At 40.2% G+C, this 16,829-nt stretch overlaps 1 protein-coding gene across 1 annotated transcript in view; it reads right to left on the bottom strand.

The window, feature by feature from the left end:
- LOC111259538 (uncharacterized) overlaps positions 1-16,829 on the bottom strand; it is a 51,167-nt gene that overhangs the window by 9,272 nt on the left and 25,066 nt on the right. Inside the window, exons 2-6 of the mRNA XM_022831629.2 lie at positions 16,000-16,208; positions 13,614-13,881; positions 13,148-13,296; positions 12,381-12,473; positions 57-207 (exon numbers count right to left, since the gene is read on the bottom strand). Of these exons, the coding sequence (XP_022687364.2) occupies positions 57-207; positions 12,381-12,473; positions 13,148-13,296; positions 13,614-13,881; positions 16,000-16,208 (870 nt within the window). The remainder of the gene's footprint in view (positions 1-56; positions 208-12,380; positions 12,474-13,147; positions 13,297-13,613; positions 13,882-15,999; positions 16,209-16,829) is intronic.

Here is a 16,829-nt window from a genome sequence, read left to right as displayed (position 1 = left end):
TTTGCTATTTTGATTCGGCCTTCAGGTTCTGGCGAATATAGGTACTGGCGACCTACCCGTTACGAAGAGGCAATCCAACCAGGCCCATGATACCTTGTTGCAGCAGAGCCCGTTCAGTGGTCCGACCTGACGACATCTGGCTGTGATAGTCTTCGATAAAGTGCGCCTGCAGCGGCCTTGACTGATAACCTATCTTTCCATTACTTACTGCAGCCGAACAAAAGAAACGGTACGCAAAAACCAGATTATACGAAGTAGGAGTTACATTACGTGATCATTTAGTAGTAATTTAATAGGCCATTTCTCCTTTGCTGTTTGATAACTGCTTATCGGCAAGACTCGTTAATAGATTGGAATAAGTTAAATAAATGGAACGAATACATATAGCTAGTGAATATCATGTACATGCAGTGATTGGCCATATTTGTCTTTTCGCGTTCGTACACATAAAAGATGCAACATGCATTCAAAGCAGATACATAGATCTAAAATGTAATTAGTTTCACAACTATGTCTACGAGAAAAATGAATATAAATTTCCTACCATGTAATACTACATAATATATATAAATACACTTATAAACAATTCTCATTAACTGAATAATAGGCTGATATAAGCTAACTTGTAGGGACACAGTTAATGTTATGACAATATGTTACTAAGAAGTTTAGCAAACACCTACAGTTTAGCAAAGTTCAATAGATAATTATGATCTAAGCGTGATACGACTGTTACAGTTAACCTATTTGCGGAACCCTACGAACGAAAGTAGATCTGGCTTCCATTTAAAATGAATATAGGTACATAGAAGAACAGCCGTATAATGTAAAATGGACTGTCAGAAGAAAGCCACCATTTTTATCAGCGCTAGATGATAATTTTGCTGCATTATTTTGATATTATCCTAGTGCCACATGTTTCTAATGTTTGAAGGAGCGCGTAAATGGTTTCTACTATAGAGGTTCTTCCAAACTCGCAAGGGTTTTAGAGCACAATTAGCCCGCAGCGCTTCTAAGTGCTAACGTCAAATGAGACGGCAGCTTAAATAACACTTCCTCAGACCTTTCAGACCCTCGTATCATGCGTAGCACAGTGATATTTCAACAAATACTTCATTTGGTAGGAGAATAGCATAATTAAATCAGCGCGCTTGGCAAGGGAATTTTTTAGTTTGGGTAGCAACGAACGTAGAACTTTGAAGGTCTCTTTGGATCAGAGAGTCTTTCTTCTCTGTGCCCACCGACATTCCGAACTCAAAGAAGGCTATTTCTGCAGACCCGGGCATATAGCTCTTTGGTGGCGGGCGAGAACAGAGAGTTGTTGACGCTCTGTTGACGCTAATTCTAGACTGAGCTGTGCGTAAAAATTGGGGTCGTCATTTCGAACCCCAAGACAAACTTTGAGATAGTGTAGTACGACTTTAAAGGGGGCAATCCGTTCGTCACATTTAAGTAAATTTATTAGTTTCTAGCCATTGTTATTTTCACAGCGTTCTTCAGTTTGAAAAATGGTAATAGTCAATAATAATAATTACTACTATTATTACCACTACAGTGATATCGGATAGATTTTGTACGGGCATCGTCGCATACGCTACTAGCACATCCATAGGTGCATTTCACTATGCTATAAAAACCATAGAGACGGTCCCTGCTAACAGAGAAATAATCGATCTTCGAATGCAATGCAATAAGAGTCGGCGATGAAATATTCATATGCCACCCCATCACCATTATAATTGTATTCCAGTACTCTATGGCATTGTCTTCATCACAAACTCCGCCATCACCTTCAAAATGTGCTATGTTGACTATGCCTAAATAGAGACGAGTGTTTTTTTTATTTTTATAGCGAATAACACGTCAACCTTCAAGCTTCACGACAGGAAACATCTCTGGTGTCCTCAGTGAACTTTACCTCAGTTTGGCGTAAATAATATGATAAATAACATTTTGCATTCACACTGATCTGCAGCTTTGTTTGTTAAAAATTATACAGGATTGGCTTTAGGAGGGCCAACACTTCAGAAGTGTGTGTATGCTTGATTTGTATACCATTATACATGTTTGTGGGGGGCGTATATTTGTAGATTAGATGATATATCAGCGCTGCCTTTAGTCGATGTTTTTGTAAATAGTGTTGCTGAGGCGTCATATTCAGATTATAAAGGAACGAGAAACGTGCTTGCAGCCGGTGCCGCTGCATATTCTCCCTTTCCTCATCGTGAAAACCCAGGTTTAAATGTTTATCTCTATTGATCTTACATATTACCCGAATGTACTGAATAGTGAATCTCTTCATCAAGAGCCGACAGCCACATTTCTGTTCCTAAATACATTGTGTGTCGGTAGCGCCTTTGACATCATCATACAAATGCTCATTTAAATACGTGTACGGCCATGTTGTAGCCTGCTGCACGATGTCATCGACTTAACACTTTTTCTTTGAGGCGGCGCTTTTCCACAACGGGAACCTCTTATCGCCAATGCTCTCGCTAAACGCCTGTTATGCGCAACGTGATGGAGGCTCTTTCAAACGTTGTGCAGATATGCCAACAGTCAACCGCATGATAGTATTATGAGGACCGAGAAAGGCACCGAAACTCTGCATGCAACGCGGATTTTTTTGAATTCAAAAAACAGCCTTAACTTTAATATCTTGAGAAATTTAGATTTTTGGACCTTTTCCGTTGCTGGCAAAAGTAGCGATGCTTTGTGTACCAGATTCGAAAACAACAATCCGTAAAGGACTAACTTCTACTTTTTAGGGATTATCCAATTAACAAGGGGTGCTAAATAAAGTAAATTATATTTGTGATAAAATTGCCCCCGCAGATCGCGTGTGAAATTTTTTTAAACTGAGAGATACAAAATACGATCCAGATAAACATTTGAAGTTAAACGAACGTCCGCATGTTTTTCTTAAGCACTAGCCATGCTCATCGTGCAAAAAATGCTTATGCACCCAAATGTACTGTTCGCTGTAGGTTCACCGAAAACCATTATATTTACCCGAATTCTATTGTCTCTCCGCTTGGAATATTTTAAAGAAATACGCGCTAAAAATGCGGCTTACGCAGCAAACGATCTTGGCTTCTCTCTACCGTGCGTCTTACTCTGTCAAATCGTCAATCAGGATCGGCGTCAAAAATTAGATGATTGTGCTATCTGCTTTTACTCGTTCAGGTTACTTAACATTAATGGATCCTACACTTGTTTGACGTTAGAACAATAACAAACTAACAAACATAAGGTTAAACAAACAACGTAGCCAATCCCAGGAATAAGGATCGAAGCGACTTGACTATGTAAACTGAATCACTTGCAAACCTACGTACCAGTAAGCTATAACACTGCGCGTTCTATCCGTAATGTATATGTCTTCTAGGCATATACATTACGGACATATACAATATATATATATATATATATATATATATATATATATATATATATACCTTACTTAAATGGTGCGCTCGCTAACAAAATGAACTAAAACGAATCAGCGATACAACGGATCGAGACTACATTGAGATCGAGTCCTGCTCAGAAGGCCAATTCGTGCAAGACATGTTGTTTCTAAGCGGCCGGTATCACTGTGCATACAAAGCTGCGTAGAAGCATGCGCCAATGGAATTGTGCAGGAGGCATTCGGCCTATTTGTTCCGATCTCAGACTCGCCTCATCTCAATTTTAAAGGTAGTTAACGCTCACAAAACAGATCTGACCAACTCTACAGAATAGCAATAGCGCGAAGTTTGCAGGCGCAGCCTTCTTTAAACGATCCTTCTTCTGTTGCCACTTGTTATGTTCGCTGCATGCCGAACACTGTTAAATCTACTTGTATTTGGCGCAAATGCCCACCCCTCTGGCTGCTTATGTTTATGCCCACAGATTACCCCTATAGGTGCCCAATCCCATCGAAAGTACATCATCGCTCAGTACTGCCGGTAGACAAGCAGACAAATACATCTGGTGGTAGAAAAATGAAATAAGTAAAAAATTAACGGATCCGTCTTACGTGTATTGTACGACGGTTGTGGAACATCGTCGTTGAACCTAGAAGAACGAATTAGCATGGTAGCCAAGGAAAGAGACTTTTAGCATGGGATATTTTGAGGATGTAAGCTGGAAAGTCGGAATAGCTGAAACGTAACGCTTGCTCTTTGCGAGCCTTAGGGGCCCGGCAAGCATTTAGACCCTATCGTAGCAATGGCTTGTCCCTTGTACTGTATTCACGCTAGAGCTCAAAGAAAGGCTTTGTTACTGGCCTAGTGGGGCAAAGAAAAACTAAAGAGAATACTCCAGCCTGCATTTGAGGTGAAATAGTAGCAAACGAGGGCATTACCTTTTCCGCGCGACAGACGATCTTGTGTATCTGCTGCTTGCAACCTATTAGCGGTACAATGACTGTAAACAACTCGTCGGGCTAGAAGCGTGAATACAAATGTCTTGGTTTTTGCTAAGCTTTGGGTAGCATGTTTTATAAGTGAAATTGCGTAGCTTACATTCCTCATTGTTGAGTTTTTACAAAAGAGCTACTCTTTGCCTTTAAGGGTTCTAGCAAAATTTGCTTCGCTTCCACGTTTGCCCAATTATGTCAAGTCTGAAGTGGTAAAACAGCAGAGAGTCCAAATGGGATACACCAAATATGTGACAGTTCTATGGAGCAATCAGGGTGGAGCTGGGTATTAAAGCGATAAGCCAGTGAGGCAGCGTGAAATAAATTAGAAACAAATATTATTTAAAAGTTAATTCGAAAAAATCGGGTACGATCGTACAGACTTGTTGGCTACACGGACTTGTTCTGAAAGCTAATGCGGTTTTGATCGCAGTTTATATTGAAAGAAGCGACACGTTGCTTTACGTAAGTAGGTGCATATATATATAGAACATGTTTGTATTAGGTTTGTCATATATCGGAGAAGGAAAGCTAGAAACCAGTCCATCAATATTACGAGTTCACTTCACTAACAGACGCTAGGTACACAACACACCGTATAAACGTACGCGTCTGGCGGTAACGCCTTCCTACCGAAGTAGGCCATTTCGATTCAACTTCAGATTATCATCAATTAATAAGTAACAAAGGTGTCAATGAGGAAAAAGTTAACCTAAAACTAATGAACGAAGATTCCTTCTAACTTTACTAACCTTTTGAATTTTCCTACTTGTCGTCTTGCAAACTACGTCATGGGTTTTGTAGCGATCCTAAAACTGCAGTCGTATTTGATCGTTACTAATTATATATATTACAGGAATAGCATTAAGTCAATTACTGAAGATAGAAATACGGCTCCAATGCGAACAATCTTTCCGACAATGCGGGGCATCTAAATACGTTTAGTATCTATGTGCATTTATTATGTTCGATGGCTTGATTGCTAACCCGATAAGGCTAGTCCGGTGAACCGACGTAGGCCGTATCTGGGCCTTCCCCGCCAGCTGGGACAATTTTTGCCGAATTTTTATATGCTAATTCAACGTGTGATATCGATAAGCGTTCATGGCTGAATAGAATTCTAGCAAAGCGAAACTACTGAAGTATTCGACTTAAACCGTCCCGTACCCATGACTTTTTAAAAATAACATCCGACTTCTCAGTAGCTAATACGAAACGGAGATACTTAGGAGACGAAATCAGTAAATTATGGTAACAAGCGATGCTATACAAAACATTCACGTAGCTGTTTAAAATTTCGGTTCGCCAAAAGGAATGCTGACCACTGCTCAGAGGGTCCGAGTCTAGAATCATATGATTCGTTCACCGTTTAACTTATAAGTAAATTATAACTATACGTCACAAAAATGAAGTGATGAATCAGTTTCACCGTTTAACAAACTATATGAATATAAATGCCGACTCACAGCGGAAGATCGGCCCATAGTCGTGCGCGTTTATGGCCGTCTTGGAAAATCAACAGCTGACTACAAAGACCTGTACCCCGAGCTTCTACTTTATTACAATGGAAATCATCTAATGTCCTGTCTCCTGGATTCGATTTGTTGCATCCATACGAAAAGTTAGTGGCAGGTTTTGCCGAACGCGTGTAATGATATCTGGTTAGCGAGATTCTTAAGGTAGCGCAAAGTGGGATCCTTGAGGAACGCTATTATCAGATAGTCGGCGTGATCAATATACAAATCTATATTTAAATTACTGCACGCTAAAGGTATTCTTACATATCGATCAAAATGGAGCAGTTTCTGATGAGACAAGAGTCAGCGCGGACCGGACGGCCAGAGATTTTAGGTACACTATCTCTGTATAGAACGTTTCTACTTGAAGTGACACTTTATATAGCAACTAGAAGGCTGCCGGCCTCGTTCTAACTTGATACGTATTTGACCTGCCACACATCGCGTCTGTTGCGGGTAACATTGACCGCCGTCCATGGTCACGAACTGGGTAGTCAAACTCTGGACGACGTCTAAAGCACGTCGGAACAAATAAGACCCACCAAAATGTATTCGACGAGCCCAAACGAACCTAGTCTGAATAAGCATCGTACAATACGTTCGGTACAATGTTAACAAACGTAATACACAGTCGACGCAACTACCTTCTATTGAGGATTATAGAAATTACACGGCGAATATTGGAAATAGAAAAGAAGCGAAAATAGAATGAAAGAAGTCATCATGCATTTTTGCATACGATTCACCCTAATGCGCCCAGTAGGCGTGATCATGCCTAATAGCGATGTCGAACGTAAAGCTAAAAGGATGTTGATAGATTAACGTTCAAGAAACAGCGCGCCAAAATTCAAAAACAAATAAATCGATATCTTCCACAACACTCCTTGTTGCACAGCGCGCCAAAACTCAAAAACAAATAGATCGATATCTCCCACAACACTCCTTGTTGCACAGCGCGCCAAAACTCAAAAACAAATAGATCGATATCTTCCACAACACTCCTTGTTGCACAGCGCGCATAGTGTCAGATTGACTGAGCTCTTTAAACGTTCTCGGATGCCTTTCTCCAGAGATGAACCTAGGCACAGTAGTAACCCGTTCGCCGTTGTTACCACTTTCGAGGGATGGCGCGAGCCTGTTTGTTCAGCCTACTTCACTCGCAATCGTTGCCATCACCTCAAACTAGTTCACTTTTGTTTGTAGGAATCAACCTTTCTCTCCCTTTCGTTTGCTCTCACGTAAATAACTTTCTCGTTCGCCGCCTGCGCTCTGCGAACTATACTGGGTAAAGAAATAGTGCATCCAGATAGCATAGAGTGCGACATTCTTATTATGACTGCTATTATGGACGACGCTGGGAGTGAACTCTGCCGGCATCGTATACAGACGCCGTAGTAATGACGTCTGCTAAACACACATAGAAACTGTCGCCTGTTTTTTTTTGTTCAACAAATCCTGAAAATTAGCTGTTTTCAAGTGATTTCAGTTAAGGACTTGCCTCTATAAGGTGGCTAACCAGCGCTGGACCCTGAGGCCTTTCTATGAAACTGTTACTACTATCATACTAATGGCAGCTGGCTTCGGCACTCAACGAACAACGCACATCAGAGAAGTTATGGGCTTTGTTTCAGAGCAGCTGTAATATAAGGATACGAAAGTTATAGGGCAAAGGCGTATAAGCTGTACAGCGGTCAGCAACCTAACTAGGCTAAACGTGGTTCGTGAACTGCTTATAGTGTATAGATAACTAGCTTAGTTGGTAGTGAGAATCCTCTGCTTCCGTTGCTATTAATACAAAATCGGCTCAGTTTGGCGTGTCAGTCGAGAGCTGTCTGGTTATACCAACTTCGCTGAAGTCCTTTAGGTTTCCATCAACAATGACAAAGTCGGACGGAGCGCCGCGACTTCAATCGATGACCGGTATTATTTACTCGGCAGGCTATGGTCAAGACTTCTCATTCAAATGCTGCTACACCTCTGTTAGCCGGATTAATGTTCCGTGTGCTGGGCTTCTCTGCTTCTACCGCCAGAAGTAACAGGGTCGATGCCAATAATATTAACCATTACTTTCACGCACATACCCAATTGATTCGTGACCAGGTCACGCAATTTAACTGGAAGTAACTAGTAGCCAGTAGCGAATTACACCAGCTAACCTTGTTTCAAGCGAAGTAGATGAGCCTCGAAAATGACCGAACTGGTCGTGTTCGGACCTCTGAGTGGGGCACTAGGACCAACGGCGTGACAACAAGGTCCGGCTTGTCAAGCGTATTTAGAAGTCTATAGGGTTGCAGGTCAAAAATCAACAGAGGACCAAAAATTTGCAAACCGACTGCTGCCAACTTGAAGTAGTTCAAACTGCTTGTAGGATTTTTATTTCTTCAGTGATTGATTTTATAATAACTGTACCTGCTGCCTACATGTTAGTAGCTGTCGGGTGAATATGTCGGATTGAACAGAACATAATTTTTGCAAATGGTTCAGGCCTTCACTAACAAAAATTCGGTCTGCGGGTCATCTTCCCCACTTTGGGAGAACAACTAGTGTTTAGGCCTTCCAATGCAAGATGGTAAAGCCTTTTCCCCTTGTCTCAGTGTTTGTGATCATGGAAAGCATGGCACAAAGTAAATATTAGCATTGGGTAAATTTAATACACTAAAGACCTAAACGTTGCTCACAGACAAAGCGATTAGTGAAATAACTATTTGTAAAAAATAAACATATATTTCTGATAGTAAATTATTAGATAACCTAATACAGAACATTGCTACAGTATCCCTCTAACAAGTTAACCAGTCGCTGCAACCAATATGAAAACGTTGTGTACCATCCGAAGCATGGTAGCGGTGTCTTACATTGTACTCAGAACGAAGAACTACCAATAACTTAGGTTCGAAGTAAAGACATGATTCCCATCTTGTGTTTGCAACACCGTTGAATGACGGACAGTATCTCAAACCAATATGGTGACTATGAAAGCTCGTTTTCTTTAAACGTATGCATGTCTCGAATTATTACCAGTTCAACACTATACCATAATAAAACAAAGAGATATGCATGCTCCTATTGTCGAGCTTTTTCGTGCCTTTTTACAGTAGGCCGAAACCTAGCAAAATGTAGGACAACCCAGAATAAGTGCTGCGGAGCTCAAGGTAAGATATAAACGAGTGATACGCGAGGTGTTACGTCGATCATGCACGTAATATTACCACTTCACTATACAGGCTCAGCTAGCCACGCCTATATCCATTAAAAACGAATTTAGGATTGGAGTAAAGCTTCCTCTAGAACGATAGAGAAATAGATTCAATCGTAGTAAAAACGGAATACGGTAAGTGAGTGAACATCGGCAATGACTAGAGAACGCAATGCGATTTACTTAGAGAAGGGGTACTAAGTCCGCATGGTTATTGGCTAATCCGGTCAGTCGAAATCTCAAGTCTAGGCTAAAAAATAAAAGTCTATTTTCTGCAATCTGTAACAATACATTGCGCCCACTTTCGTGGCTTTTATCGTAGATTGTAGCGCCAGCGAGACCTATTTTGGCCTGTCCTAGTTCTGATATTATCTGTGCAGAAGCACATTAACCATTAGCTTAACATTAGCCATGAGCGCTTTAATTATACACCAGGCGGGACTCGATCAATTTTCACGTAGTTTGTTCTTGTTAATTAACTCACATTTTCAATGTATTCGAACGGTTATTATAATACACTTTAAGATAGGTAAAAAAGCGGGGTAATTTCGAACGGTACCTCTATTCAAAAAAATGCCAGGTCAACTCATCAAGTTATCATATGCACATCTAGTATTAGTAAATAAGAAAAATCCTCTAAACGAATCTATTAGGCAACGGCGACAGACACGGACACAATTGAAGGCCCACTGACATAACACACCTTAACAGAAATCCCATCTGTGAAGTACTGTGCCTAAATTGAACATATAAAAGCAATAACTTTATGTATTTAAACACAGTTGTATGTGAAAATGCAAGCCAAAATGGGAAACAGCATTTTCTCATCGGAAAATACTACTCGTTCCTTTGGGCGGTCTTCTGGAAAGCAGTTAAAAAACTTCTGGCCACATGTAACGAAGTATTAGACTGTCATCTATTTAGTTATGGACATCATTATGCTTGTTAAAGCAATAAAACTTCGAATCGCGGGCCTATTCTGGCAACTTACCTAGTTTGAGTCTAAGTAGTTGTAGAATATATTACTTCGACGCTAGTCAAGCTCATAACTCAACCCAAGCTGGGTGAGTTTTGTCAAACAAGAGTCGACGATTTAGCAATCCTGGTAAGCAGGCACCTTATATTATCTATGGCGTTGATTTCTGCCGTCTAAGTTGCATTGTGGGTATCGAAAATTTAAAGGGTTAGATGCCTTGTATTCGTAGTCACCAATGACGACCATGCATAAGGAAATACCGGCAAGCTGTAAATTATTGTTTAAGATAAACGATATCTGAGTGTCGTGGCACCTTGCATCGCGAATTCGATTATCAGGAAGGTCATTCTCGGTGACAATCGGGGTTGAGCTGGTGACTCTACGAACGACTTCGACGAACAATAGTAAATCTTAATGGATCTCCTTGAAGATAAGAATTTAGTGCTTCATTTCCATGACACTGGGACTTAAAAGATAATCATGAAGTATAACATTAATGAACTACCAGAATATTTAGCCAAGGCGGCGCACGTCAAGTTTATAAAGATTTGGAAAGCTAGAAGCTTAACTGAAAACACCCTTCGTTATTTTGCAAGTTCTAGACGCCCAAAATCTACGAACAATGGTATCTAAATAGGTCCTGCGTAAATGTGTCCTGGTGATAATGATACTTATTAGAAACAACGATTTACTAGAGGATAAGAAGAAATTTCCCGTTTTCCCATATATTTCTCTGACAACCTGGGTCTTAGATAAACTAGTTCTACAGTGAAAAGCTTACGGAATTACCGGGATTCCCCGTTTGTTGGCCTAGCCAGTGTTACCATAAGTATCCTTCTTTATTCCATCGAGAATTCCTTCAGGCGATAATTAAAATAGAATGGCGTTCTGATAACTTTAACTTAGCGTGGTTAGCGAGTTGACAGTTTGAGACCCAGTAGTTGGTTCTGCAAGAATTCCATACACGAAAATGGCCATTGTAGGTAATAACTAAGTATAAATATTTTGCCCCCTTCGTCTTCTCGTAAATAGACGTTCTATTCGTATGTATTTGCACTCGTAACGTCCAGAAACTTCTCAAATATTTTGATAAGCGATCTCTCAGTTCTTGCACGCAGTCCTGCTGTAAACTGCTAACTAACAGACGCGTCACCTTCACAAACGTTGAAGCTGCTTTTCTTAAAACAGTCGACATTGAAACAAAGCAGTTCTGTATCTTGGATTCGTAAAATTGCTCTCTGTCTCCGAAGCGCGCAGTTACTAAATCAGATCAGACTCTCTGGCTATAATGCTTGGATACATAATATGATATTACTTTCTATTTTGAGTTCAATCGGGAGAAACATCTATTTGTATATGTATATGTCCGATATGTTTATGCAGCCTATACATATTTCGAATTTTATCTTCATTATGAAATACAGATCCTGAATCCTGAGAGACATGATATTCTCAAGCAGTCAGCGCGAACATGTCATTGTTACAAGTACTGGATGATTTCAAATCGATCCAACTGCTTCCAGATCAAAAAGTTACCAGAATAGCATGCTCGTTGATGTAATGTAGAAAGAACTGCCACGCATTGTTTTTCCTATTACGTCACAGGACCTGAAGACGCGGTAGAGTCTGTGTACAAACACGAAAAAGAGAATCCCATCACGGACACGCTTGTAATGTCGGAGACTACCCAATAAACGTTTTGGCGATCGCACTGTAGTAGTAACCCAGACATTTTGTATAATGAATCCTTTTACAATACAAAAATGGGTTCTTCACATACATAGGATTGCACAACCTCTTTTCCTATCCTGTGTTGCGCTATGGTCTGATTTAGGTCTACAGTACCTCTTCAATCATATAAATAACCTTATCCGTCTATTCGTGGCTAACATCACGTCATCCAATGCTTCTGAAGATTTATTTTTTACAAATCCGTGGTTGAAGTGGCAAGTGGTTTGAATTTAGGAAGGTTCTGCAAGGTGTCAAAGTGCTCTTTTTCGTCGTTCAAGCAAATGCGACTAATATGGTAATGGCGGTCTAAATCTATCGAGCTCTGGATTTTAGCGGGCTTCAGTAGTATTGTGCAGAAACTGTGTTTCCGCAGAAAGACAAAGTGATAGAAAGCTGCGCTCTGCCATGCAGAATTACACTCTGCATAAGATTAAGCTGAGTGCGAACAAACGGTACGACTAGCGCCGGCAATTGATACGATTCGTTAGACACGTCTGAATAGCAAACTCAGTAGGACATTGATTAGGCCTACCTACAAACCCGGATAGCTCCTCTCACCTGACGAAACGGACATACTGCCCCCGTAGTCCTTCTCGGAGGCAGTAGCCAACGATGGATGACTCGCTTTAATCATGAGATCATTGAGCTTTGCTGAAATTCAGATTGACAATAAATAGGAAAAAAGAAATCAAATTATTTGCGTATTGTTACACTGGGAACGGTAAAATCCAAGTAAAAATCATCGAACCGCACAATGTTATTCTTCCATGATGCGGCGAAGTAAATTTAGCTTGACCGATATTTGAATGACCCAAGCATGATCCCGAAAACTTTCTATTAAAACATTATTTCTTCATTATTCTTATTATTATTATTAGATGTATTAGATACAATTATTTCATCATACTTTTAGATGCTGTGCTAATTATGAATTGTATATTGATTTCCGTTGCTTAAATTTATTTTCCGGCGTTTTAACAAAAAACGTGTAATAGGTAAGGTATAAGTTTCGGCAACATTTATGATGTTATCCCACAAAGTACTTTTCCAGTCTTGGTAGTTGACTTTAAGGAGTTTTTGAAGATTTTTATCGATTAACGCTGAAGGCAATATGTGTTATTAGCTTGTTAAGAAGACAGGCTTTTTCTCCTATTGGTCTTTTGTAAGTCGCTTGGGCCCACGAGAAAAACACTGGATCTGTTGTGTGTTATCGTATCAAGAGCAAGCTTTATGTATTCGCAAAAGAAAGCGACTGATATAAATAAATGTGTGCAACTAAAAAATCGGATTTAGCTGTGTATGAAATAACTGTCCCTCAAATGTACCTTGTCTATTTCTATAGACGCAATGTAAAAGGCAAATTATGAAAAAAATGGCACAAGTTACGCTAATTCCAATAGCAGCCTTTGTTCCGCTGGGAACCTCAGCCGGACGCTCTCGCACTGCTGCATTTTGATCATTTGCAGCCTGACGCCTAACACATGAGACAACAAAGACAAATAGTTAATTGACCTGATTAGTAAAGAGTGTATGGGTTTATTTGAAATAAAGTTCGGACGTACCTTTTACACTAACATGGCTAATTAAGTACTTGTTTGATAAGAGCATAAGGTCCAATACGTCATCCCCAAGAAAAGAAAGAACAACACTTATTTAGCCTGATATAGCGTCGGGTTATTGTTTTCCACGTGTAAATTGAACGAAACTACTTAGAAAAGATTTCCCTCATTCAATTGTCATTCACAGACTTTCTATTCCGTAATGTGATCAGATAGTACTTAAAGAACTTACCGCACCCGGTTGTGATATCGGGTTGAATATAGATCCGTTTTCCTTGGACGCCAATAAGATTTGTAGACCTCGCTACGTTCCAGCTCGATCCGAAAGCCCCAGATTCGTGCGGGCCATAAGGTTTGGTGTTCAGAAGGACGGGGTAGGATGGAAGGCCTCGGACGAGTGCGAAAAACCGTAGATAAGGTTGCAGAAGCGAGCAGTTCAAGGGGCATCGATAATTTGCCATTGCAATACACCAGGCATTCTACGCGACTGTGATTCGTATCTATAACACAGTCGTCCAGCGTATACGTGACACATTAAATAAGGAAAAACGGTCTAAAAAAATTTTAAAAATAGATTGGGTGGAAACTATCGTAGTAGGTGCTATAGAAGCGATTGCTTGTAGACCACTTGTATAATTTGATTGCATTACCTATAAAAGTCAAGAAGGCATTAATATCTATCTTTGTATATTACGTTCAGATTAGGCATATGCGTTTTAAGTGGAAATATTACGACTGTGCTCGCGTGCCTGGACTTTAGAATGTTTTGATAACATGCCGTTCATTGTGGGGTATTATCTAAGATATAGGACAAAAAAAAAGGGGATTGTAGGTGACTGGCTGTAAAATAACTAAACGATTAGTTGATAATGATAGTTGTCGCTTGTCTCCCGTTGTGGCCCGCGCACAAATAGCAAGCGATATCCACGTGAGCAAGTCTTCAAAAAAAAACTAGATCAATTCAAGGGCTGCGACTTTCTTGTGGTTTGTCTAACAAAGCTACAAGGGAGCAAGGTAGCCACGTAGAAAATTGTTCCTTCTAGAGTTTGCTGCGTATCTTTCGGCCTTCTCATTGTCGCTTATCGACTTTAAGCCATTGAAGCTTAACTCTGTAGGAATTATACACTTTGTAAGGTTCTGTGCTAGATGTTTGAGCCTGGAAACGATACCTTCGAACCTAAAAATATTTGAACTTTTTAATTGATGATAGAATATTATTATTCTTACGATTATTATGTAGTCGCCGTAAAGCAGCAGAACACAAGTTTACCGTTATTTTAACGCGGGCTAGTTAGGAAACATCCTCCGCAACTCGTTGGAACCTGATGCATAGTTCCGCTAGGGTAAAAATCTTTGCAGACAACGGAAATTATATTACCTGGAACTACTATTCTATGCAATGTCAAAAAATGCAAGCACCAAATAGTTGACTGCTTCTCAAGGACGGCTCGAACTTCGTTCTAGAATCGTTGTATGGTATACGATTCTCCCTAGTGAAGTCCCACACGCCGTGAATGTAACATAAACAAAAAATAAAATCACAGCGGAAGAAAAATGACCGTTTTTTTTTTGTAAGTATGAAATTTTAGCGAGGTTGCAGGGGTGTTGACCCTTAAATTGACTTTATTCGGTAGTGGTTAGCTTAGTCAACTGTGTTCCCCGCAGATGCTCGGGTTTTTTAGACAAATGCTAACGGCTTCTATTGCAGCAGGCAAATTCAACGTGTTTATTTCAACAGCTACGACACTGACTCCTCGAAAGTATTGTGAGGCTGTAGTGACAAAGCAATTGGGCAGTAAGTCATGACAGTTCTGTCAAAACTAGCTAGGTGGGTTGGCCCATGTGTGAAACGATTGATTTGACGGAACTTTCCACCTAAAGCCTTCCAGCGTCATCGATGTGTCAGGGAATAGGGCTACTGCGTTTTATGCTGCACTCTCAAAGGCGACATCAATGGAGAGCAACGCACATAACAAATATCTCTCTTCAAATATCTCCTTGTTGGTTTTTATATCACTTTGTGTCGAATGTTGGACGAGGGCAATGAGTGATCAGCAGGTGATGAAGGACATCTATAGCATCGACAAAGAAAACCACTTAATAACTATCATAGCTGCAATAGGGCACGGGTGAGCTAAACTGAACGAAAGGTTAACTTGTTTGCGAACTGCTATTCAATAATCAAAAAAAAAATCATATTTCTGACCCGTAGATATGTACCCGTACCTATAACGGTACGCTACATTCAACTTACTGAGCTGGCATACCAACACGTAAACGCTGTTTCTACAGACGTGAGATATCAGCAACTAACGCATCGCTTTTGGTGATTTCGCCCACGTTTGAATTCAGCCCTATCAATATAGGATAAGTGGCTACCGGTCAAAAATCATTAGCAAATTCTTTGTAACATATTGTAGGTACAATGACGCCGCTGAGGTCCTTTGAGTCTTTCGCAAATGCCAATCATGTTTATGCAAAGCACTTCAGTTTTGCTCTTCAGTTACTATTTGCTAGAATCCTCTAGCTAGATTTAGTGCTCGGATATACGAAAGATATTCATTTTACTTCACGTAAAATGTCAGCTCTTGCTAGGTATATTCAGAAAAACAGCTTACGATGCGTTTGTGTGCAGGATATGTTGGGCAACATTTCTGAACGGCCGGAGGACGACGTCGGCGATTTGGATGGCGATAGCAAAGAAGTTGTTGAAGTGCCGCTCAAAACGCTTAGGACAGCTGTCTGCGCTAATAGCGAAGGCGGACTTAGGCGAAGACGCAACGATAGAACCTCCGACTGAAGGCCGCCTGATGGTATGAATAATGCACTGCAAATTAATGGAAAGAGACCCGAATTAGACCTTGTACAAGCGAACCAAGATAAATTGGTCCCAGCATCCACTCCTTATAGTTTACTGATCAACAGACATCCACTGTCAGTAAATTAAAACAGCTGAACAACCAAGACTATACTTAGAATTTTATGAAGTCGTGCTTTTTTACTGCCGGCGCAAGGACTGATGACACAGCGATGCCTGAACTTTTCGTTTTTTTTTTTCTGCAATATTTGCAGAAAATCTCGACTGCACGCTCGGACTGCCGCATTGAAAATTCTAACAATATTGTGCGGTTTAAACAAGCATCTGATAAGCCAAGAACGGTCGCAATTAAACAGAAAAAGCGGAAACAGAGTCTGCATATCTCCCTACATTTTCTGTTGATTCACGACCCGTATTTAATATACAATTAACAGTAACATTAATACAGTTGCTCTTAAACATCTTTGGTCGGATAATGTTTTAATTAAATTATATTACACCACTCACCAATTAGATGCCATATGTCAATCAGTGGCCTTCGAAAGGATATATAAAGTGATTGCCAGACATTCGTCTAATATCTGAAACATCTTTTCACCAACAAAATATTCGAATAAAATATGCCATATA

This window comes from Varroa jacobsoni, unplaced genomic scaffold (assembly GCF_002532875.2).
Source record: "Varroa jacobsoni isolate VJ856 unplaced genomic scaffold, vjacob_1.0 scaffold_342, whole genome shotgun sequence".
Taxonomy (NCBI): Eukaryota; Metazoa; Arthropoda; class Arachnida; order Mesostigmata; family Varroidae; genus Varroa; species Varroa jacobsoni.
This window is presented reverse-complemented; position numbering and strand designations above follow the sequence as displayed.